The sequence below is a fragment of the Centrocercus urophasianus genome, unplaced genomic scaffold (genome assembly GCF_019232065.1).
Source record: "Centrocercus urophasianus isolate 14NV4802_14NV808 unplaced genomic scaffold, USGS_Curo_1.0 seq_62, whole genome shotgun sequence".
NCBI lineage: Eukaryota > Metazoa > Chordata > Aves > Galliformes > Phasianidae > Centrocercus > Centrocercus urophasianus.
In genome coordinates this window covers 335,602-356,973 of record NW_024885222.1, presented here as the reverse complement: position 1 = coordinate 356,973, position 21,372 = coordinate 335,602, and the positions used below count along the sequence as shown (strand labels likewise).

General features: G+C 65.8%; 3 protein-coding genes across 3 annotated transcripts; all 3 read right to left on the bottom strand.

Moving 5' to 3' along the window:
- Positions 1–45: 45 nt before the first annotated feature.
- Positions 46–8,792, bottom strand: KCNH4 (potassium voltage-gated channel subfamily H member 4). Its single transcript, XM_042836616.1, is given in 16 exon segments — positions 46–104; positions 107–398; positions 400–974; positions 1,073–1,179; positions 1,265–1,554; positions 1,628–1,678; positions 2,351–2,565; positions 2,650–2,899; positions 3,146–3,345; positions 3,478–3,672; positions 3,794–4,357; positions 4,478–4,721; positions 5,386–5,513; positions 5,767–5,898; positions 5,994–6,227; positions 8,717–8,792. Coding segments are annotated over 16 exon segments (3,612 nt in total).
- Positions 8,793–9,262: 470 nt separating this feature from the next.
- Positions 9,263–10,107, bottom strand: HCRT (hypocretin neuropeptide precursor). The gene is made up of 2 exons (XM_042836611.1): positions 10,087–10,107; positions 9,263–9,688 (listed from the first exon to the last, which is right to left on the bottom strand). The coding sequence occupies exons 1-2, from the start codon at positions 10,105–10,107 to the stop codon at positions 9,263–9,265; spliced, it is 447 nt and encodes a 148-aa protein (XP_042692545.1).
- A 1,183-nt stretch (positions 10,108–11,290) lies between these two features.
- Positions 11,291–21,328, bottom strand: LOC122170026 (inactive phospholipase C-like protein 2). The gene is given in 7 exon segments (XM_042836610.1): positions 11,291–11,535; positions 11,764–11,873; positions 13,501–13,576; positions 13,776–13,979; positions 14,080–14,241; positions 14,243–16,567; positions 21,276–21,328. Coding segments are annotated over 7 exon segments (3,069 nt in total). The 5' UTR covers positions 21,282–21,328; the 3' UTR covers positions 11,291–11,349.
- Between the last annotated feature and the right edge of the window lie 44 nt (positions 21,329–21,372).

The following is a 21,372-nucleotide window of genomic DNA, read 5'->3' as shown; positions in this document are numbered from 1 at the left end:
TTCCCCCCCCGGCAGCGCAGCCCCGAAGATGTAAAAATAGAACTTTTATTTCCCGTTCCGTCTGTGCGGTCCGGAGGGGCGCAGAGGGGAGAGGGGCAATGCCGACCCGGTGCACAGAACAACGGACAGCGCCCGGGGGGCAGCGCTGGTCCTTCACGGCATCGGTCCGGGGTGCCACCATCCCCCCGAGCCCCGCTCGCAGCGGCCCCGCATCGCCCCGGGTGGCGGCCGGCGCCCAACACCGGGCACGAGAGGTGTGCGGCCCCGGGGGGTGGGTTTACAAAAAGCCCCGTGGGCGAGGAGAGTATCAAAACCGGTACCAAAATCCGTGCAGAGCGGCCGGGAGCGACGCGAACCCGGGCCCGCACGGCGTGCCGTATGCGTCTCCGGAGTCGGGGGGGTCCCCGTCCCTCCGCCCTCCCGCGGCTCAGCGGGCGCTGGCGGAACCGGAGCGGGGCTGCGGGCGGGCGCGGGCCGAGCAGCCCGGGAAGGATTGGGCGAAACGCGGCGGCACCGCGGGCGGCGGGGTCGGGGACTGCGGGACGGGACGGGGCGGGCGCGGCGCGGGCTGCGGGGCTGCGGGGGACGGCGGGCGCGGTGCCTCCGTGCCCAGCCCCGGGGCGCCGGAGGCTGCGGGAACAGAGCGGCTGCGGGAGGGGGTTGAGCCCCGGGAGGCGGTGAGGGCCGGCGGGGGCCGGGGCGGCGGCGACGAGGCTCCGGGCGGACGACGAGGGCACGCGGGGGGCGGCGGGCGGCCCTGGAGCAGCTCCAGCACGCGCTGCAGCTCCCGGCCGAGCTGAGAAACCTCGCGGTTGAGGTGGGCGACCTGCAACGGGGACGGAAAGTTGTGAACCCCGACGGGGCGGGTGGGCCCCGCATTCCCGGGCGGCCCCGCACCTCCCGGCTCAGCCGCACGATGCTGCGCTCCGCCGCCTCCACCTCCGCCGCCAGTGCCGGGCCGCGTTCCGCAGTCCCTGCCGAGAAGATACCGCACGTCGCTGGGATCCCCTCGCTTCCCTTCTTCCCCTCCACCTCCCCCCCCTCCCCCCCCCCCCCCTTGGGAGGGGCGTACCTGGTGGCGGGGAGCCCCCGGGCGCGCCCTGCAGCCGAGTGGCCGCGCCGAAGCAGAAGGTTCGCACCTCCCGGGTTCCCCCGTCGTCCTCGATTCCGTCCACCACTCTGCAGGGGGGCAGTGAGGACCGAACTTCGTCCTCGCCGTGTCCGCCTCCGCCTCCTCCCGTACACGTGCAGCCCTCGGCCTTACCTGGGGCTGAGCTCAGGGGGTCCATTGGCGTTCAGGGAGGGGCCGAGGAGAAGAGCGGCCCTCCGGCCCCCGCCGCCCCCCGCCTCTCCCCGGGGCCGCGCCGTGGGGATGCCGCTCTCGTCTCCGCGAGGAGCGCCGGGGAGTCGCGTGGAGCTGCTACGTGGGGGCAGCAGCGGTTCGCGGGGGGTGACGGCGGGGGGCGATCGCTGGAAGACCTCATCCGCCTCTTCCTCGTCCTCTGCGATGCAGGGGAGAAGCTGCTCCGGGCCGGGGCCGCTTTCCGAGCGGGGCTTGCGGGCGTGGGCGGAGGGGTCAGCGCTGCTCCCCGCATCCTCGCGGCTCCCCACACCCGACAGCACGAACCTGTGACACCGCTTGCGAGAGGCGCGGAGAGCGGGCGAAACGGCCGATCCCCTGAGAGAGAGATTTGGAGACGTCAGCGGGCGGAGCTGTACCCGCATCGGGCCGCAGCCCTCGGCGCCCCCGGACAGCCCGAAAGCCGGCCCCAAACTGCAGTCCCGCAGCTCCGTGCCAGGCTACGGGGCTCGCAGCCCACGCCTCTCCTCTCCTGCTCTCAGTGCTGTGCTGGGCCCCAGACCCCACTGTCAGGACATCACCTTCCCACGGGCAGCACGGGGCTCCTGCAGGACACAACGCGCCTTGCTTGCATCCGCCTCGGTTTGTTCATAACTGTCCCCGGTGAGGGACAAAGCTCTTCGGTGCACGGAGCGACCTTCCGCCCTGCCCAGGGGGCGGTGTGTGTCGGGGGACACACGGCGCAGCCTCCACTGCTCCGGAGCCAGGAAGGGGGGAGGCGGTGGGCAAGAGGACCCCCTTGGCAGCACGACTCGACTCGGCCGCCTTCTGCGGGCGGGCCGCGTCCAGGCTGCCTTCCCCCCACCTCCTTCCTGAGCTGAGGAAAGCCGCCGGGACGCACCTGCACGGGGCGGCAGAGCCGCGGAGCCTCGGGAGCGCGAGAACTGAGCAGACGAACTCCCCACCCCGACCACGCAGAGCCCCAGCCCTGCTCCCGGCTCTGGGGACGCGAGGACGAGAAAGGGCCTGCAGGGGGGGACACGCACCCACCTCCATCTCGCTGCCCTCCCGCAGGTTGAAGGTGAGGTCCTGGTGGATGTCAGCTGCGAACTTGCTGGCGTACTCTGGGTAGAGCCGCAGCACCTCGCGCAGCCCCCGCAGCCCGATGTACTGCAGGTCGCAGTAGGTCAGCGCTTTCACGTCCGCGTTGGTTTTGATCACCGGGTCCCTGCCGGCCAGGTCGGCGCCGATCAAATCCCCTTTGCCTGCAGGAGGGGATGGGGCAGCGGCTATGGCGGTGCCAGCCCCATAGCGGGCGGGCAGCAACGCGCTGTGGGGGCGGCCCTCACCCAGGATGGCCAACACCACGCTGTCCCTCAGCACCTCGAGGGAGCCGGAGCAGACGAAGTAGTCGGCCTGCAGCGCGTCGCCTTGCCGCAGCAGGTACTCGCCCGGCGCACAGAACGACGTCTTGATGTGCAGCGAGAGCGACCGCAAGCAGCCTCGGCTGGCAGTCTCGAAGATGGGCAGCTGCAGGATGTCCTTGTTCAGGTGCATGGCCACGTCGGCACGGAGCTCGTCGGGGAAGTCACGCAGCAGCTGGGGAGAGAGGAGCCGGCATGGGGGAATGGAGCATCCCTGCGCCCTGTGGGGCTGGGAGCGTTGGCAGGACCTCTCTGCACGGCAAACTCAGACAGCTCAGGACAGGCCGCCCCGCTCCTGTGCACAGCTCTGCTCTCTCCAGCAGCAGCACATGGACGTGTGCACACACACGCGCCTGCACTCCTGTCACTGCCCTCGGAGCAGGAGGAGAGAGGAAGGGCCGGCCCTGCCGAACCCTCCTACCTCGTTAGCATCTATGCCGTTGTTCACCGACCAGGTGGTCTGGAAGTACTCCAGCATCCTCTGCTTGAGCTGCTGGGGCAGGCGGTGCACGCGGATGAAATCCTTGAGGTCCTTCATGCGGGTGTGGTAGAGCAAGCGGCGCGAGTACATGCGCTGGATGATGGCCGTGACGTTGCCAAAGACGACGGCGTGCATCAGCGCTGGGGACCGGGAGGCAGTGTCAGCCCAGGGGGGGCAGGGCCAGGGTGGGCTGTGCTCAGTGGCACCGTGGGGCTGAAGGATGCAGCCATGCAGTCACAACCCCATCTCCTCCCGCCGGCTACCCGCCTCACCGCCAATGAGCATGGTGCAGATGGAGAAGATCTTCTCGGCGTCCGTGTTGGCGCAGACGTTGCCGAAACCCACGCTGGTCAGGCTGCTGAGGGTGAAGTAGAGGGAGGCGATGTAGGCGCTGCGGATGGAGGGCCCCCCCGCTGAGTTGTTGATGTAGGGAGCCTCCAGCCTCTTGCCCAGCTCGTGCAGCCAGCCTGCCAAGCACAGCCCAGGGTCAGTGCTCACCACGCGGCAGCCACGCTCAGCGCAGCCGCAGCCCTGCCCCGGCTGCGCTCTGCAGGAGGAGCCGGCCAGAAGTTCCGTGCCCGCACTTACCGATGTCCCAGGTCAGCGGGTCGTTGCTCTCCATCTCCTTGCGGCCGATGACGTACCAGATGCACGCCATCCAGTGGGCCAGCAGCGCAAATACAGACATGAGCAGCGTCAGCACCATGGCGCTGTACTGCGAGTACCGGTCCAACTTCTGCAGCAGCCGCAGCAGCCGCAGCAGGCGCACGGTCTTCAGCAAATGCACCAGCGAGGTCTGAGGAGCAGGCAGGAGGGTGAATCTGGCAGAGCTGCAGGAAGGGCTGGGGAGGACCCCCATGGAGGACCCCCCCGCCTCCCTCTGGGGCAGAGACCCTCCACCGCTCCCCACGAGCGCAGGAGGCTCGTGGGCTATAGAATGGGCTGGGTGCCCCCCCCCGCCGTGCAGCCGTAGAGCCCCTCTCCCCACCCTCACCACAGTCACGTTGAAGATGTAGAGCAGGTCGAAGGGCAGTGCAGCAATCAGGTCCACGAAGAACCAGGTGGCCACGTAATGGATGCAGATGGAGTGGGGCTCGTACACCACCTGGCCTGAGTGGCTCACGTACGTCGTTCGGAAATTCAGGATGATGTCTGCCCCAGGGGGAGCACGGCGGCCCTGAGTGCCCCACTGCAGCCGGGGGGCTGGGCTGGGTCCCAGCCGAGGACATCCTCGTGCCCAAGGAAGGTGCGCATCTCTGGGCACAGACCTACCCAGGATGAAGAGCATCTCCACCGCGATGTCACTGACGATGGTGCTGCGCGCGGCTGAGAGGCTGTCCTCTGTGCTGGTGAAGCAGACGTTGTAGGGGACGGTGACAGCCACGTAGAAAGTGGCCACCAGGATCAGCCAGTCCCAGAGGGCCTTGAAGATGCTGTAGTGCAGCAGGATGAAGTGGGCTTTCTGCACCGAGGCCACTTTGTACTCAGGGATGGAGGGTTTGTTCTCAAACACGTTCTGAGGGAGCAGAGGTGGCACAGGAATGGTCCCTCTTTGCAGGCTCCCTTTCCTGGGATGCCCCAGGACCCAATGTCGTGGTGATGGACACGGCTGTCCGATGGGGCACGTAGCACACAGGCTGCACTGCGATCACCCCAAAGCCGGGCAGAGTAACCGATTGCTGCCATAAATTGATGTTGCACTCATGCTATTAACAGCAACCCACTGTCAGTGCCAGCTGCTGCCTTCAACAGCCCCACGTGCAAATTCACGTGCAGTGGGCAGAGCCCCCCACCACCCTCTGCACTGGCACTGATGGCACTGCCGTCTCTCCTGCCCCTTTCCTCCCAGGCTCAGCACTGCTGGCTGCACCCACATCCCTGCAGCAGGCCAGCACAGCGTGCTGCTGCTGGAAACCACTGCTCACGCACCCAGTGACTGGTAACGGCACTCCCTGGGGCACCTGGGCTTCCCCACAGCTCACACAGAAAAGAGTCAACATGCAAGAGCTGCCAAAAGCTCTGCTTTCCCCACAGAATCCTCTGTTCTGCTGCCTACCGGCAACCTTTGTACCAGACCATGGTGCAGCTGCCTGCATTTCTGTGCCTTGGGGGACAGCGAGGAGCATGGCGCGGGGAGAGCGCCCTGCAATGCCAGGCTCCACGTGCACCCGGCTCCTTACCCGATTGATTTTCATCTCACCACGGTTCCGCCGTGCAAACTGGCTGCTGAGCCGGTGCAGCACCGTCCTGCCCTGCCGCCGTGCCGCCCGCAGGTGTGAGCTGCCAGGTTTCTTGCTCCTCTGCTTCTCTGCAGAGATGATGCGCTGGTTTAGCGGGACCGCTCCCCAGAGCTGTGGAAATGAGCCCCATTTCTCCCATCCCCCTCCCCTGGGAGTCACTCAGAGCTCAGGTCCCGGGGGTCCCGGGGTCTCTCTGAGTGCACTGAGATGGGACGCAACGCCAGGCAGGAGCAACTGGAGCTGGGACCCCCCCAGCACATGTCCACCGCACACACGGCTGTGAGCCTCGAATCCCATCCCCACCCCACCACTACGGCTCACCCTCCTTCCTGTCGCTTGGATGGCTCTTGCCCCGGCTCTCTGTGATGTCCTTGAAGGAGACAAGGAAGAGCACCACCTCCCCCTTCTCGTTCTTGATGGGCATGATGTCCACCAGACACCAGAACGCAGCTCCTGCGTGGAGGAGAGGAAAGGGTCGGCAGGAAGCCCCTCCGAGGGCTGAGTTCTGTCCAGAGCTGCCCACGGGGCCCCGCGCCTGTGCCACTCACCACCCTTCTTGTAGAAGCAGACCTCGGCCTGCTGCTCCTGCTTGCCCTCCAGCACCTTCTCGATGCGCTGCAGGACGGGTTCGCTGGTCTCAGCCCCGCAGAGGAAGCGGCAGCTGCAGTTCTTCTGCATCACCTCGGTGCGGGCGAAGCCGGTCAGGTCGCAGAAACCATCAGAGCAGTAGACAATGGGGAAACCACGGCGGACCTGAGCGTTGGCCAGGATGAAATTGCTGTCTGAAAGGAGACACAGCAGCCCCTGAGGGCTCGGGGCTGTTCTAGGGGGCACCCCCTCTCCTCCCCAGCAGAGCAGTGGTCACACGTCGCCATCTGCACCAGGGGACACGCAGCAGGTGGCTGCACGCCCTGCATTCACCCAGCGCCAGCAGAGCCATGGGGAAACACAGCCCATGCTGTGCCCTGCGTGGGGAGATCCCAATGGCGAGCCCCCCCTGCTCTGCCACCCCACAGGCCCCAGCCACAGGCAGGACCCCAGCCCAGCCCCACCACACTGTGAGGGGAAGGAGCTCCCTGCAGCCCCTGGCTCTCCTTGCAACGAGCCACGATCCCACACGAGGTGATCCGCGCCTCCCCCTCACCATCTGCTGCTCCCACCTCCCTGCTGGGTGTGGAGCTTAGCAGGGGACAGTCAATGAGGACAGGCAGTGCCAGCCCCTGCGGCCCCCCGCCCAGCAGAGAGGTGGGAGCGATGCCACCAAGCCCTGAGCCCACTCCAAGCCAGGGAAGGATAGAGGCGTGTAGAAATGCAGTGTTCTTGGCTGCCACAGCACCGCAACGCTCGCTGCCTGCCAGCACCACCCCTGCCCTGCAGGACAGCCCTGGGCTGGGCTCTATCAGCAGGGCTGCACATGCTGGCCGGAGGCTCTGTGCCAGCCAGCCAGATGGCTTTGTGCTTTAGCCCAGGGAAGGGTGTGCACAAGGGCAGCAAGGAAGTGGGATGCACGGCCAGCAGGGTCTGCATTCACAACGAGGGCAGAACGGGGGCCACCATCCGGATGCAGTCTCAAGCCCGAGGGTCGCAGCCCAGCATCCCTGCATTCCACACCCCCAGCACCCAGGAAAACATCACCTTCCCATTTCACAGCACAGGGGAGGGAGGCCCACAGCAGATTACAGTGCAAAGCCATGCCAGGACAGAGCAGCCTGGGCAAGGGCAGCAGGGAGCCACACACAGCCCTGGTGCGATGGGAGGTGCAGCGGGGCCACCACAGTACAGCTCAACCCCGGATTAGCTTGGAGAAGCAAAAATAGCTGTGACTAAGGCCAGATTTTTGCTCTGGGGAGCCGGGATTATTATGGTGTCCAGGGTGTGTTATTAGAAAGGAAAAAAAAGGCTCTCACTGGGGAGCAGCACAGCCACAAAGGGGACTGCAGCCCCACTGTGGTGATGGCTTGCCTGGACGAGCAATGCAGGGCCTATGAGGCAGCAGCTGTGTGGGAGAGGCAGGGTTAAGTCGTGCCACGTATCACTGCAGCTAAAGCCCCTCTCCATGGCAGATAAAGCCGATAAGAGACACATCGAACCCACAAAGCCAGACACTGTTTAAAAGCACCCGTAGGGCAGGTTCAAGCCATCGAAGGCAGGGTGCTGTTGCTCACCCTTGCTCTGTGGGGCAAACTCTCAGTGTGGGCATGCTCCTGGCTCCAAGCATCATCAGAGCAGTCCCAGCACAGCAAGAGACGGAAATCCTGGGAGGCCTGGAAGATTCTGGGGAGGCGTGGGGCTGGCTATGGTCACAGCCCATTCCTGAGTGGCTGCACGGTGCCAATACTGCCGGAAGCTGGCATGTTGCATCCCCACATAATCCCCTCTCCAACGTGCCGGGGCTTCAATCTGTCCTGGCCCCAGCACAGGGGCATGGAGACAGGGAGGAACCCAGCTCCTGGGCTACTCCAGCACCTCCAGCTGCAGGAATTGGCTCCAGAATAGGCACTGCTGGGCTCTGCTCCACACTCTGCCATAGCACACTGCTGCCAGTGCCCACATCTCCCAGGGATGCAGCTCCATGCAATGGCTTGGGCTGGAAGGGACCTTTAAGATCGCCCAGTGCTGGCTGCAAGCAAATGAGATGCTCTCGCGGCAGGCAGAACCCAGCCCATCACCTACACTCCAGGAGGTGGGGATCGACAGCCGGCGCCGTGCAACAGCGGGGCTGTGGAGCTCCAAACCACGTTGGTGGCCAGAATTCCATGTGCCACGGGTACAGCAGGCAGGCGCTGTGCTGCGTGGCCATCCCATGGCATCCCGCAGTGCCGGGGGTTCCCAGGGTAGCACCCAACTCCCTGCTCCCATCCATCCCTAGGGGGCTCCAGATCCGGCTGCTGCTGGCACACCGGGAATTTGGGGCTGGGGCAGAGCAGGGCGCTGCTCTCCGCACTGCGAGCCCTGAACCGGGGCCGCCTCTCGCGCCCCCTCCCGGGGACGCAATCAGTGCAGGAGGGGCGCGGAGGCCCCCGTCAGCCCCGCCTTCGTTCTGTCGCTGATGCTGAACGGAGCCGGGGTCCTCCCGGCGCACCGACAGCGGGGAACGGGACAGTGCGACGCTCCCGGCCGGCTGCGCATGGAGGGGGAGACTGAGCCCGGTTGAGGGACAGACAGCTTGGGGTCCGCGCGAACCGCCCAGCCCCGGGGGCTCCGATGCCGCCCCGAGGGGCTCCGCCTCTCCCTGCCCGCCCCCCGCCGCGGTCCCGGAGCGCAGCCCTACGTGTGCCATCGAAGCGGGTGGCGATGGTGTCCAGGAAGGTGTTCTGCGGAGCCAGCAGACCCTTCATCACCGGCATCGTCACTCCGGGCCGCCCGCCCCGGGCTGCGGAACCGGTGCTGCCCCAGCGGCGCGGGTAATCCCGGCTCGGCCCGGCCCGCCCTGGGCTTCGGCTCCGCCCCCAGCCCCGCCCCGGGCACCGGAGGGGTGTCGGCACCGGCGGGCACCGGCGGCTGCTCGGCTGCGCGCGGCTCTGCCCCGGGAGGCGCCGCGCCGGGTCCCGCTCGGTACCCGCTGCTCCGGGAGGCAACGGCCCCCCGGGAGGGGCGGGATCCACCCTCGGGCCGGGGCCGGCAGCGGGACCGCAGCCCCGCGGCAGAGCCGTGCCTCCGGGCCCCTGCAGGGACGAGGCGGAGCCGGCTGACATCGGGCTACCGTTTATTGTAAAAGGCCAAGTGTGCCGAGCCTTGGCCGGGGCCACAGGCAGGTATTTAAAAGTGCTATTTGCACTGACCCCCCCGCGGACCCCTCCCCGCCCCGCAGCCCATCTCAGTAAAAGCTCTTCGCCGCTCCCCTGCCCTTGGTCAGGTCCTTCTCGGCGTGCTCCTGGCACTCCCTGGGGCTGGCAGCAGCGCCCCTCGGGGTCACCGTCGGCTGAGTGCCCGCAGCGCAGCTCGGCGCGTCGCGGCAGGCGGTGCCGGGGCGCTCCTCACGTTTGCCCATGGTGAGGATACCCGCCGCGTGGTTGCCGGAGCCGTGCAGCAGGCGGTACAGCCTGCTCTGGAATGCCGGTGGGATGCTCTTCCTCTTGCCCAGCGTGAGGATGCCGGCGGCGTGGTTGCCCATGCCGTGCAGGAGGTCGTAGATACGGCAGGAGCAGGTTTTCTGCCGGCAACACTCGGGCAGGCTCTGCCGGGCCACGGCCAGGGAGCAGAGCAGCAGCAGCAGCAGCAGGAGGCAGGCGGATCGCTGCAGCTGCCAGACAACGGCCGCGTTGGTACAGGGCTCAGCTCCCCCCCTGCAGGCTGCCCGCTCATCGCCTCTCCGGGGCACATCGGGGAGGGAGGGGATCCCAAGGAGATTCGCTCCTGCCTCGCCATCCCAGCCCAGAAACCACACTGTGAGCAGGACTTGGCTGCAGAGATCTTCGTCAGCACTTACCTGCGCCGGCACACAGCCTGCACCCTCCCCTCGTCACCGGGTGCTGCGGAGGAGCAGCGGGAGCAGCCACACTTGGCTCGTGCCAAAGCACGGTGCTGCGTGCGTCCCGCAGGGAACCCAGGCAGGGCTGAGCCCCCCGACCTCCGTTCACCGGGGAACCGGCCCAGCTCTCACAAGACCCCAGCAGTGCCCCTGACCACCCCCAGCCCCACCTTGGTGTTGGGCACCTCCATCCTTCTGGGTGTCTTCAGGTGGCCGAGCGGCGCTGGCGCATGTCCTGCTGGGGCTGAGGAACGCAGCCCTGAGCCGCACACCGGGGCTTTATAGGGGCGGCCCCCCCCAGTCCCCGGCCCCGCACAATAGCGCTGCCAAAAATACCGTCCGGTCTCTGGGAGATGCGTGGTCTTTGTTGTCGGTAGCTCGGAAACCGGTCAGGCCTTTCCCCTCATTTGTGGCTCTGTATTATGTGGGTGCAGCGCGGGACGGGGGTGCGTGGCACTAATGAAGCCATAATTACCCGAGGGACCCGCAGCCCCACAAAGCCGCGTGAAGGTCAGCGCCGGGGGAAGCGCCAACCGCTCCCAACAACGGCAGCTCTCGGGTCAGCTCCGCGTGGCCCCATTAGGCTAATTACCGCTCGAACAAAGGGGCGCCGGGCAGCCGCCGGCTGCGTGCTGCGCTGACGTGCGGGGAAGGTGCAAATGGAACCGGCAGGAGGATGGTGTCCTCACCGCCACGGCCACCCGTCTCATTCGGTGACCCCAGCCCCGAGAGGGACAGCAGCGCACGGCGTGGGTCTCACACACTTTACAAACAGAATGCTCCGCAGCCCCAGACCACCCCTGACCCACAGCCCACACCGCGGTGAGCTCACTCAGGGGACGAGCCCAGGACGAGCTCCCTGACGCCAGAGGACACAGCCCCCGGCAGCCCCGCTCTGCAGTGGTCCCACTGCCCCCGACCCATTGCCAGCTTCCCTACAGGTGCCTTCCCAGCCCCTCTGCACAGCAGGGGCCCGAGGACACCTGGGAAAACCCTGGGAGAAGGGACAGTTGGTCAGACAGACCCCTTCCAGCCATGCAGGCAGTCTCCAGGGCTGGCAAAGGCAGAATCTGCAGCCCTGACAGCCAGAGCCCACAGAGGGGCAGTTCTTACAGGGCTGGTGGCACAGCAGGCTGGGGGTGCATGCACACAGCCAGGTGCCAGCAGTCCAACCCCCCGGTCCCACAGCACAGCACCCGCTCTGGAAGCAGATGGAAGAGGCCTGGGAAGCTGGAGGGAGCAGACAGGAGTGGGGCCCCCCAATGCCCTGCAGCGTCTGCAGGCAGGTGGATGACTGTTGGCACCATTGCAGCCCCTCAGCACCCTGCCCATTCCCATCCCCAACCGTGACACAGGCTCTGTTCTACTCTCTGTAGTTCCTGTTCCTGCAGCAGAGGCTGCTCCATGGGAGCTGCCTGAGCCCCAGGCCGGGGTCAGCAGGACGCGGCATCGCTGCCTCCTTCTGCCTCAGGGATGGGCTCCAGTGGTGCGCGCAGCCGGGACGGCTCCGGCGAGGCCAAACCGTTCCTGCCGATGCCACAGGACTGCCCGGCATTGTGGATCTGCCAGAGGTTGTCCAGCGCCTCCGCCTTGGCATGCTTGAGAAGGTCAGCCTGGCCCTGCCGGGGGGAGAAGACATCAGGGAATGCAGCCACGTCGCTGAGTCCCTCTGTGCCACCTCCAGTGCACGGCCACGCCACGCAGCACAGGGATGTGCTGGGCTCAGGATTATCGTGGACCACAACCAGCCCGCGCTTCTGGAGCATCCCCTCGATGCTGGTTCCGCTTCCCTGCACACCAGCAGGGTCAGCAGCAGAGGGGACAGAGGCACAGCGTGCTCCTCTCACCTTCAGGACGGTGATGTTCCAGGCAAAGCTCTCCAGTGCTTTCTGCAGCTTCCGTCCCCGCAGCCCCTCCTTGGCCTCGATGCGGTGCAGCTCCTTGTGGAAGTCCATACCTGTGGCACACAGAGCTCTGCTCAGCTCCACGGTGCGTGGGGGGACAGCCATTGCCACAGGGGATGGGGACGGGACGTCCATCACCCAGCAGAGAACCTCGTGGTCAGCCTCAGCAGCCCCCTCCCAGTAAGGAATGATGTCCCAACACAGCCCCCGCCGCCTCACCCCCATCCCTTGTTGAGTTTGGATCCCAAAGCCCACAGGATTGGGATGGGCTGCAGTGACCCCAGGCAGAGGCACAGCCCCTCCATACCACAGCCCACCCAGAGGGGCTCAGAGAGGAGCAGTTGCCCCCCCTCTCCCCCCCATGCTGGAGCATGTGCCCCCACACTGCACATGATGTCCTTGTGAGCAGGTGCTAAATTTACCCCTCCCTGACGCAGCACTGGCTCTGGGCCCACACGAGGGCTCCCACACAGGCCTGCTCACCCACACGCTGCCAATCAGCTCACACCTCCCCACACCCCCAGCCCCACCGCCGGCACCCCCAGACCCCACAGCGCCCGTACTGCTGTGGCTCAACCATGGCACCGTGGGGTGAACGCAGGGAGCAGCACTCAGGCACAGAGGTCATGGCTGCAGGCCCCCAGTGTAGGGGTCAGCACACCCCAGACCTCTGCCCCCAGGGAGGACAAGGGACACGGGGCACTGCTCACTTCTGCAGCACAGCAGAGGGCTCCCACAGCCAACGCGGTGCAGGAGATGCAGAGCCCCCCCCCCAGCTCGCACCTCCAGCCCCCCTGCTGTGCTCCTCATCACTGACAGCAGCAACAGAGCTCAAAGCCAAATGCCTGGGGAGGTTTCTGGGCTGCCATGCAGCCAAGCCAAGGAACAAACAGGGCTGCTGGCAGCAGCTGGCACTGGCAGGGGTTGCACAGCACGGACCCTCTCCTCCTTGTAGCCTACAGTGCCCAGAACACCCCCAGCCCTACAGGGTGCCCCCACACAGTCCTGCGGCCAGCAGTCCCACGGAGCAGCCACAGCTGCCTCTACAGCACACAGGACCTTGGCGTTACCCGTTAGTGCCTACCAGCAGCAAGGTGCTGGGAGCGGGGCAGTGGTGCCTGGGGCAGGATGGGTCCCGGGCCCGGATAAGGCAGCCAGCAGCACCTGTCTGCGTGGGTTCAGCCATGTGTCTTTTAAGTCATAACATTCAGTTGCCACTTCTACCGTCAGCCTCAGTCTGTTATTTCTGATGCTAATTATACTCCGGCGTTTGGCAGCTAATGACTCTTCTCTGCTTCCTCATCAGCCTCCTCCGCTCTGTGCGCTCCCTCCCAGCCCCCCACAGCCCCCCGGCCCCAGCAGTGCTCCCTCACTGCGGGCTCTGGGCAGATCCCTGCACCACTCCTCGCAGCAAGGCCAGGATGTGGGAAGGCCAAAGAGCTGAGCCCTGGGCTGCCCCAACAAGCCTCTCTCCCGAGCCAGCCAGGTGCTGCCCCAGAGCACTGATGCCCACACCACTCATCCTCTGCTGTGCACTGCAGGCGTGCAACACACAGACTGAAATGCCAGCGCACTCTGCACACAGCCTGGTGCTGTTCTGAAGATCCCTGTGGGGACAGCATCCCCAGGAGGCGCAGCACACTGCACACAGCACTGTGCACTCAGCACCCCCAGACCCACCTGCCTGCTGCGCCTGGATGAGCTTGCTGTGCACTGCGTCAGCAGACTCGATCAGCGTCCGGCTGGTCTGGATCATCTGAGGAAAGAGGGGCAGTGAGAGGAGCTGCGCAGCCCTGAGCCCTCTGTGCTCCCTACACCCCATGCCTGCAGAGCACCTCCCAGCCAGCCCTCCCCCCTCCAGGACGGGACCCATCCTGGGACTCCCCGGTGCACAGGGCTGTAGGCAAACAGCTTGGAGCAGGATGGACCCCGGAGCACCCAGACCCAGAACTTACCGTCTCGTAGGCAGTGAGGACCTTGCGCAGCAGGTCAGGGATGGGGCCCTGTGCCTCCATGGGGGGGTACTGCTCAGCCAGGTTGAGGGTGACGCTGGGCACACTGTCACTGTGCAGCAGCCACGCAGCCACCGTCAGGATGCACTGCTTCATGTTGGCGGCGGGCGTCAGGCCGCACAGCTCCTTGAAGGAGACCAGCGCGTTCTGCGGGCAGAGAGCAGCGTCGGGCTGGGCCAGGAGCACCCCAGCACCCGCAGCCCAGCACCACCTCCCCAGACCCCACGGTGCCGTGTGGCTCCAGTACCTGCACGTTCTCCCGCAGGTCGGTGGCCTCTCGCAGGGGCTGAGTGGCCGTCCGGAAGACCTCATCGATGGCCTTGATGCCGGTGGCTTTGGTGGACGTATACTCGCGCACCCGGCGGCCCCGGCGCCCTGCCAGCCCCCGGCGGTGCCCCTTGCCCCCCCCCGCGGCGGTCGGTGATGGCCACGTGCACAAAGAGGGTGGCGTGGGGCAGGGGCTCCCCAGACAGCGACTGGAGCGGGACGTGGCGGTAGCCAGGCTGCAGGCACTCGAAGGGGATGGTGTACTGCGCAATGAACTCGTCCCCGATGTAGTCATCATCCAGCACGACGAAGCGCAGCACAGCCAGCTCGGGCAGGTTGATCTGGAACTCCAGGCTCTCATCGAAGACGGGGTTGTCCCCGCTCTGCAGGGCCGTCTTGGTGCGGTGCTCCGCGCAGTCAGCTGGGATGCCGTGGATCTCAGCGCAGACGTAGGGCTCCACCACCTCCCCCTTGGCCCCCGAGCCCTTTGGCTTGGGCAGGTTCTGCCCGCTGATGACTTTGAGGTGCAGGAGCTGTGCGGGCACCCCGGGCAGGGAGTCCTTGGCGTTGGCACTGAAGTAGGAGACCTCCTCCCGCATGATGGCGGGGCGGAGGACGTAACCGCAAGCCCCGTTCTGCCGGAACCAGCCCGCGTTGAGGTCCATCATCAGCCCCGGCGTCTGGTAGTTCATGGCCACCATCTGGCAGCCGCACTTCCAGAAGTCCTGTGGGTTCATGTTGCTGGCATCGATGCGCATGGGGCTGGGGTAGACGCGGGAGAGGAAGCGCTTGTTGTAGCTCACCAGCTCGGCCGGGCACTCGTTGGCGAAGCGGCCCGCCTCCACCTCGCTGAAGGAGCACATCTCCCAGTAGCGCTGCCCGCGCCGTGAGCTCTCGAAGTCCTGGAAGGGGACGGCCTGGCAGAGGCTCACCAGCTCCGAGAGCTCACGGCTGAGCCGCACGCGCCGCCGGGCCCCCCCTTCCGCCGCCTCGCGGTCCTCCTGGCCCAGCCTCCGCGCCAGCTCCCGGCCTTCCTCGTCGTCCGACACCTCCCCCTCGCTGTCCTCGCAGCCGGGCGGCAGCTTCTTGCCCTTGATCAGGATGCGGCCCTTGAGCCGCTCCGGGGAGGGCAGGTAGGAGGCGGCGGGGTCGGGCGGCTCCAGGTAGAGCTTCTCGCCCAGCGTCTTGCGCAGGCACTGGGCGGCCAGGCGCTGCTGGGCGGCAGAGCAGCGCACCACCAGGCAGAGGATCAGCGGGTAGGCGGAGGCGGTGAAGGCGTGCTGGTCGATCAGCCCCACCACGGAGCGGAAGGGCACGCAGGAGGCGGCCGAGGGGCTGGTGTAGACCACGGGCTCCCCGTCGGGGCCGTCCCACAGCACCAGCTCGATGCTGCGGCAGCCCAGCCCCAGCGCGCTGACGTATCCGCTGATGTCCGAGCGGCCCCAGAAGTTGTCCTCCAGCAGGCAGGCGCTGTGGGCAGAGCTGATGTAGTAGTGGGAGAGAGGCTGCGCCATGTCCTGGCACACACGGCGGTGCTGCGGGTCGAAGATGGAGCATTCGGAGGAGAGCAGGTAGCGGGTGAAGCCGTCGATGGCCAGGTAGCCCTTCTCCCGGCCCTCTTTGGAGGGCTCGTACTTGCTGACAATCTCCAAGCACTTCTCCTCCGTGACGCCCTCCATGCCCTGCTCCACCTCCAGGAACGTCAGCAGGTCCTTCAGGCCCAGGTACTCCTTGTTGCTGGAGAACTGCACCAGCAGGAAGAAGATCTCGGGCCGGGTGCAGAGCTCGCAGTATGCCTCCACAAACAGGTCGCAGGCCACCTCAGTGCCGGGACGCTCGCTGGCCTTCTGCAGCTCCTTGAACTTCAGCTCAATGGTGGACACCTTCATGCCGGGGTTGAGCGCCTTGATGAGCTGCACGGCGCGGGACACGGGGATGCGGCCGGACTTCTCCAGGTCAGCGAGGTCGAAGACGGAGGAGATCCAGGAGGTGCGCAGGCTGGGGTGGCCGGACCCCAGGGCCTCGGGCGTGTGCTTCCCATAGGACAGCAGGTACCGCAGCCCCATCACCCAGGCGCTCACCACGTCGGCTGAGCTGGCCACCAGGTCCAGGGACTCGTAGTTGTCTCCATAGATGATGGAGAAGGCGCACTCATCGGGGAACTGGTCAGAGAGGCCATTGCTGCGCAGGATGGGCGTTTTCTTGCCCACGCGCACCTCCTTCACCGATTTGATCTCAATCTTGGCCTTCTCTGAGTCCTTCTTGGAAGGCTCCCAGCGCACGGAGCGCATGTCGGCATCCAGCACGAAGAAGCGGCTGTACATACGGGAGTTGGAGCGCACCTTCTTCAGCTCACAGCCCTCCAGCATGAAGGAGATGCAGGCAGCTGCGCTGTTTATCTTCCGGTCGTTGGGCATCGTGCTGAAGGACACCGTCTTCTTCTGCATGGGCCGCTGCCGGGAGCCGTCCTGCCGGGATGGCAGAAGGAGCAGAGCCCTCAGGGCAAGGCACCACGCACTCCCCGTCCCCCAGGCTCCCACCCCAGCCCTGACGCATAGGCAGGAGTCCCAGGAGCTCCATGCCATACAAAGCCCTCTGGACTCATTGGACCCTCTCCTCTGGCCCAGGAGGTCAGGAGTTTGCTCCAGCTGGGGCCTCCCCCCACTGCCAGGCTTATTTTAACTCTGCATTCCTTCCTTCCTTCCTTCCTGCTCCCGGCCCTGAGCCGGATCCTGCCCCACCGCTTGCTCACCCCCAGGGGTAAAGCCGTGCACAGGCTCTCCCCAGGTCTGCTGGATGCTGGAAGAGAAAGGTCCTGGCAGGACCCCCCTGTACCCACTGTGCCCTGCACCCCCAGGCACCAACCCCAGGCAATGCGGGAAGCAGTTCCCCAGGGTGGGGAAGAGAAGACCCTACCGCCAATGGGTTGAAGTGAAGGGGGATGGGATGGGGAACAGCAGGGCTGGGAGCATATTATGGGATAGATTTCATTAAGTAGTGCAGCAGGGAGATTTAATCCCCTTCTTCAAGATTATGGTGAGTCACCTCTAATCTGGTGGTATCTCTGGCACATGCAGGCTCTTCCCAGCTGCCAGGGTTTGTGGACAATGGAGTGTCTCCTCCAGCACTTCAAGAGCTTTCACATCTCCATGGCAGAGCTGCTGCAGCACAGGCTGGCAGCCCAGGCATGCACACCGCAGTGTTTCATTCTAAAAGGTCTGGATTTGGCTCTATGGGTCCAGGCAGCCCTAACCAAAGACAATCAGGACAAGATAGCCAGCTCCAGCCAAGGGTGAATGGGAAATGATGCCCCAAAGAAGGGGAAAAACCACACTTATCACCATTCCTATGCCAGAGCTAGCTGGACGCTGCTGGATCAGAGGTAGAAGCCACGGGAACATCTAAGGACCCAGCTCAGCTTGCCCAAGCAGGGAGAGGATGCTCACAAAGGGCATCCTGCTGAGATGCTCAGCCCAAAGCTGAGCCTCAGTGCTGGGCATGGAGTGCTTGGCATCAGGCTCACGGGAAGGGCTGAGCGTCTACACCACTGTCAGGATGCTTCCTGTGAGCAGCAATCTGAGAACAGCGCTGCCCCGCAGCTCCAGACCCCGGCACCCACTTGCAGGTGTCCCTGCCGGCAGCCGGGAGCGCGGCTTCGTTGCCGTGCCGGGGCCAGAGCTGCAAGGCCCTGCAGACCCACACCCAGCCCGGTGCGCGCCCCACCCCTACACCGGGCCCCAGCGCAGAAAACAGGAAATCCATCCGGAAAGGAAACGCGGGGCGGGGGGCCCGCTCGCACCCAGCAGCTGCCGGGACCTGCCTCCAGCTGCTCCGGAGCAAACCTCAGCCACAGCTGGCAGCGGACGCAGCCCCTGCATGGGCTCAGGAGAGCCCTCGGTGCGCACAGGGCACGCGCCGCTCAGCACCTCCCGGTGCTCGCTGCAGCTTCGTGCATCCACACACCGCTGCCGCCGGCCTCGCCCCTCTGCTGTCCGCCGGCCTCACGCACACGGAGAGCGAAGCCGCTGCTCCTAGCAGCGCGTTGCTCCGGCGCGTTCAGCCGGCCGAGCTGGGATGCGCTGCTCCGTGCCCAGCGCTTGGCCGGGCGCGGGCAGCAGCGGGACGGGCAGAGCTCCGAAGGTACAAAGTAGGTCAGCAGCGTGGGTGGGAGGACGCGGTGCTGCGGCCGGGAGAGCCCCGCCACCGCCTGCGGGGAGCACGGAGAATCCCAGCGGCGGGGCAGAGCTCCAGCACGGGGCGCATCACAGCCGCGCAGCCGACCAACCTCCGAGCCCACGGCGACGCTGACCGCAATGCTGACTGCCGGCACCCAGCCGAGCATGGACAGCACGTCCAAACCCAGCTCCCCACGCCCTGCCCGGCTCTGCAGTGTGTGCTAAGCCGCACTTTAGCCAATTACCTGCGGTGATTAGTGCCCTGGCAAGCACAGCAATCCTAATCTCAGGTGCCACGTGACCCCGCTCCTTACCCGGCTAAATGAGTGCAGGGCCGGGCCCATCAGGTCACGGAGCCGCCCAGCTGCTGCTCCCTTCCCGTTATCCTCGGGGGAATCTCCAGCAGTGCAACGGCACATAACAGTGGGACGCAGAGGAACCAAAAGCCTCTGGGGCTGAGGAGAACTGGAAGGAGCCATAGCTCTGCTGCCCAGTGGAGGGGAGCAGAACACCTTGATCTAGCAGGACTGCGTTTGGTGACACTGCTGTTCTGGGTCTAACGGGGCTGTGACACATTCGTAGCCGTGTGCCGCATCCCATCTTCTCCCTGCTACCCTGGCCCAGGCTGGGCAGCACGAGTGAGGTGTGGGCAGCCAGCAGCAGAGGCAGCAGGAGGCCAGGCACAGCCAGGGCTCTTCTCCACTCCTCTGTTCCCTGCCAAGAAGACCGAGTGACACATCCACCCCTGCTGCACCAGCTGCCGCTTCCCAGCGAGGGGCTGTGGAGCCCGGGCCCCATGCAGAGCGACGGCACTGCTCCAGAGCTCACAGTGAGGGAGGGGATGGACAGCAGGGTGCTGGGAAGGGTCACTGCCTGCAGCGGGAAGGAACGGGCCCAGCACCCCCCTTCAGCATCTTCCCAGCTCACAAAAACTTTCTGCTCCCAACTCAGGGAAGAAGCAGGGAGCAGCTCCTCCAGGAGGACACGGGGACACTGCCCTCCCTGCTGCGTCCCCACACAGCTGCGCTCCCATCGCTGCATGGGGCCAACCGATTCAGCACGGCCAGCCCCGGGCTCCCAGCACGGACACTGACTCTACTTTCAGATTCACTACTCCAACCTTTTCTGGAAATCCCATAGAATAACAGAGCCCGCAACTCTTCCCACAAATGCTTCCACGTAGTCATCAGGCAGGGTCTGCCTGCAGCCCACAATTAATGGGTGCCCTCTGACTGAACTGCAGCCAGGGGGGCCAGGCTGGCTGTGACATACAGAGCCCCAGAACAGCCTCAGCATCCTCAGGGGATTTGGGGCCAGGCAGCTGCTCCCCAGAACCTGACCACAGAGACACAGACACGGTGATGCACACGGACCGGGATGGGGTTTGGAGAGGCAGCAGCTCCCCATGAGCCTGGACAAAACCTGAGCAATGGTCCCTGCTGCTAAATGGCAGAGGATGCGCTCCGTTCCCCTTTCCTGCCTGTGGACATAAGAGCCTCCCTGGGGACACAGGCAGGATCACCATCTCCAAACACAGAATAGCAGAGGAGTGCAAACAGCAAATGCCTGTGTGTTCTTTCAGCAGCGTGCCCACCCACCATCCCCACCAGATTCACCCAAACGAAGGCCTCAGCCCATGTGGTGCCTGGGGCTCAGCCTGAGGATCTCAGGGCTGCAGGATCCAGCACTGCACAGAGATCGGAACCTGCAGCCCTCCAGCATCGGGGAAATACCAGGCCTGCAGGGACCCAGAGCCATGTGGCAGACCAGGAGGGGCTGGGGGTGCCGTCCCAGGCTGACCTCCTCCATCAGCAGTGCCCTCTCCAGCGCTGGCTCGCCGCCACCTGACCTTCACCAAAGGCCAAACCCTGTGGTGACGCACAGCAGCACCGGGGCTGCGTGCAGCAAAGAGGCAAAGAGAGGTGAAGCAGCCACATGCACTCCCGCTCATCCCTGTGGGGAGCAGAGAGAGCGGGGGCTTCAGAAGGGACTGGGGACCTCATGAGGTCCCCTGGGAAAACCATGAGCGCACAGCCCTTGAGGTGCCACGTAGCCTGGGGAGGCATCTTCACCATCCTGGTAACGGGCAGCAGTGTGCAGGAGGTCCCCAAAGCCTGGGTTGCTGGGGCAGGAGGGCAGGCAGCACGGAGCAGCCCCCACACAAGGTATTAATAGGACCGGAGCTCTGCCGGCTTAAAATAGGCTGCCAGGAGCGGGGAGGCGGTCCCGGGCGGACACGACCTATTGTGTCAGTGAGCAACGCCGACGTAAGCACAATTAGGGGGGCTGCTTTAGAAAAATCACACACGTGACCCACTGCCCTTTGGGAGCTCAGGGAACCCCCTTGGCCCAGAGCCCCCCGTGTCCCTGTCCAGCTGCAGCTCAGCTCTTGCAGAGGTGGCAGGAACTGGGCCTGAGGCTCAACGTTTTTGCAGGAGGGAGCTCAGAGGATGCTCAAGGGCCAGGAGCAGCCAGACCCATGGGTGCCCTCCTGCAGGCTGGGGAGATGCTGACATGCAGTGCCAGCACTGGGGCAGCACGGTCACGCAGGGGACTCACGAGCAGGGGATGGCCTGTGCAATTCCCGGAGGCACAGAGCAGGGGCCTGGCCCGGGAAGCGCACAAAGCCTGAGCCGGGTTTGCCCTTGGGGGACCCCGGCGGCAGGTAGAGCGAGGGACCCGGTGCCAGCGCTGATGGCAGCGATGCCCGGGTCCGGCCGTGCACCGGGAGGGAGGTCTCAGCTCCCCGCCGCCGCTCTGCCACCACCCGGAGGCACGGCGGACCCCGGTCCGGGGGTTCTCGGGGGACAGCAGAGGCGGCAGCAACCGGCGCACAACCGCTCCGATCGGCTGGGCTCGGCCCACCGAGGCGCTCCTCAGTACCGAGTCCCGCGCAGGTGCCGCCCGGAGCCCGGGGAGGGGGCGAACGACGACGGCGGCTCCCCCGGGGGGGAGGGAACCGCGAGGAAGCGGGGGGTCGGGCCGGAGCACGGGCTCTCACCTTCATGATGCTCGCACGGGGCGCGGCGGGCGCGGGGCTCCGCTCCGCCGAGTCCTCGCGGCTGCTGCTCCCCGAGCCCGAACCGGGGCTGCCGCCA

What these genes read in the sequence shown, in the direction of transcription:
- HCRT (XM_042836611.1), bottom strand. Translation starts at nt 10,107, where the DNA reads ATGGAGGTGCCCAACACCAAG. An exon ending in TGGAGGTGCCCAACACCAAG is followed by an intron (nt 9,689 to 10,086) that starts GTGGGGCTGGGG and finishes GTTGTCTGGCAG; the next exon opens with CTGCAGCGATCCGCCTGCCT.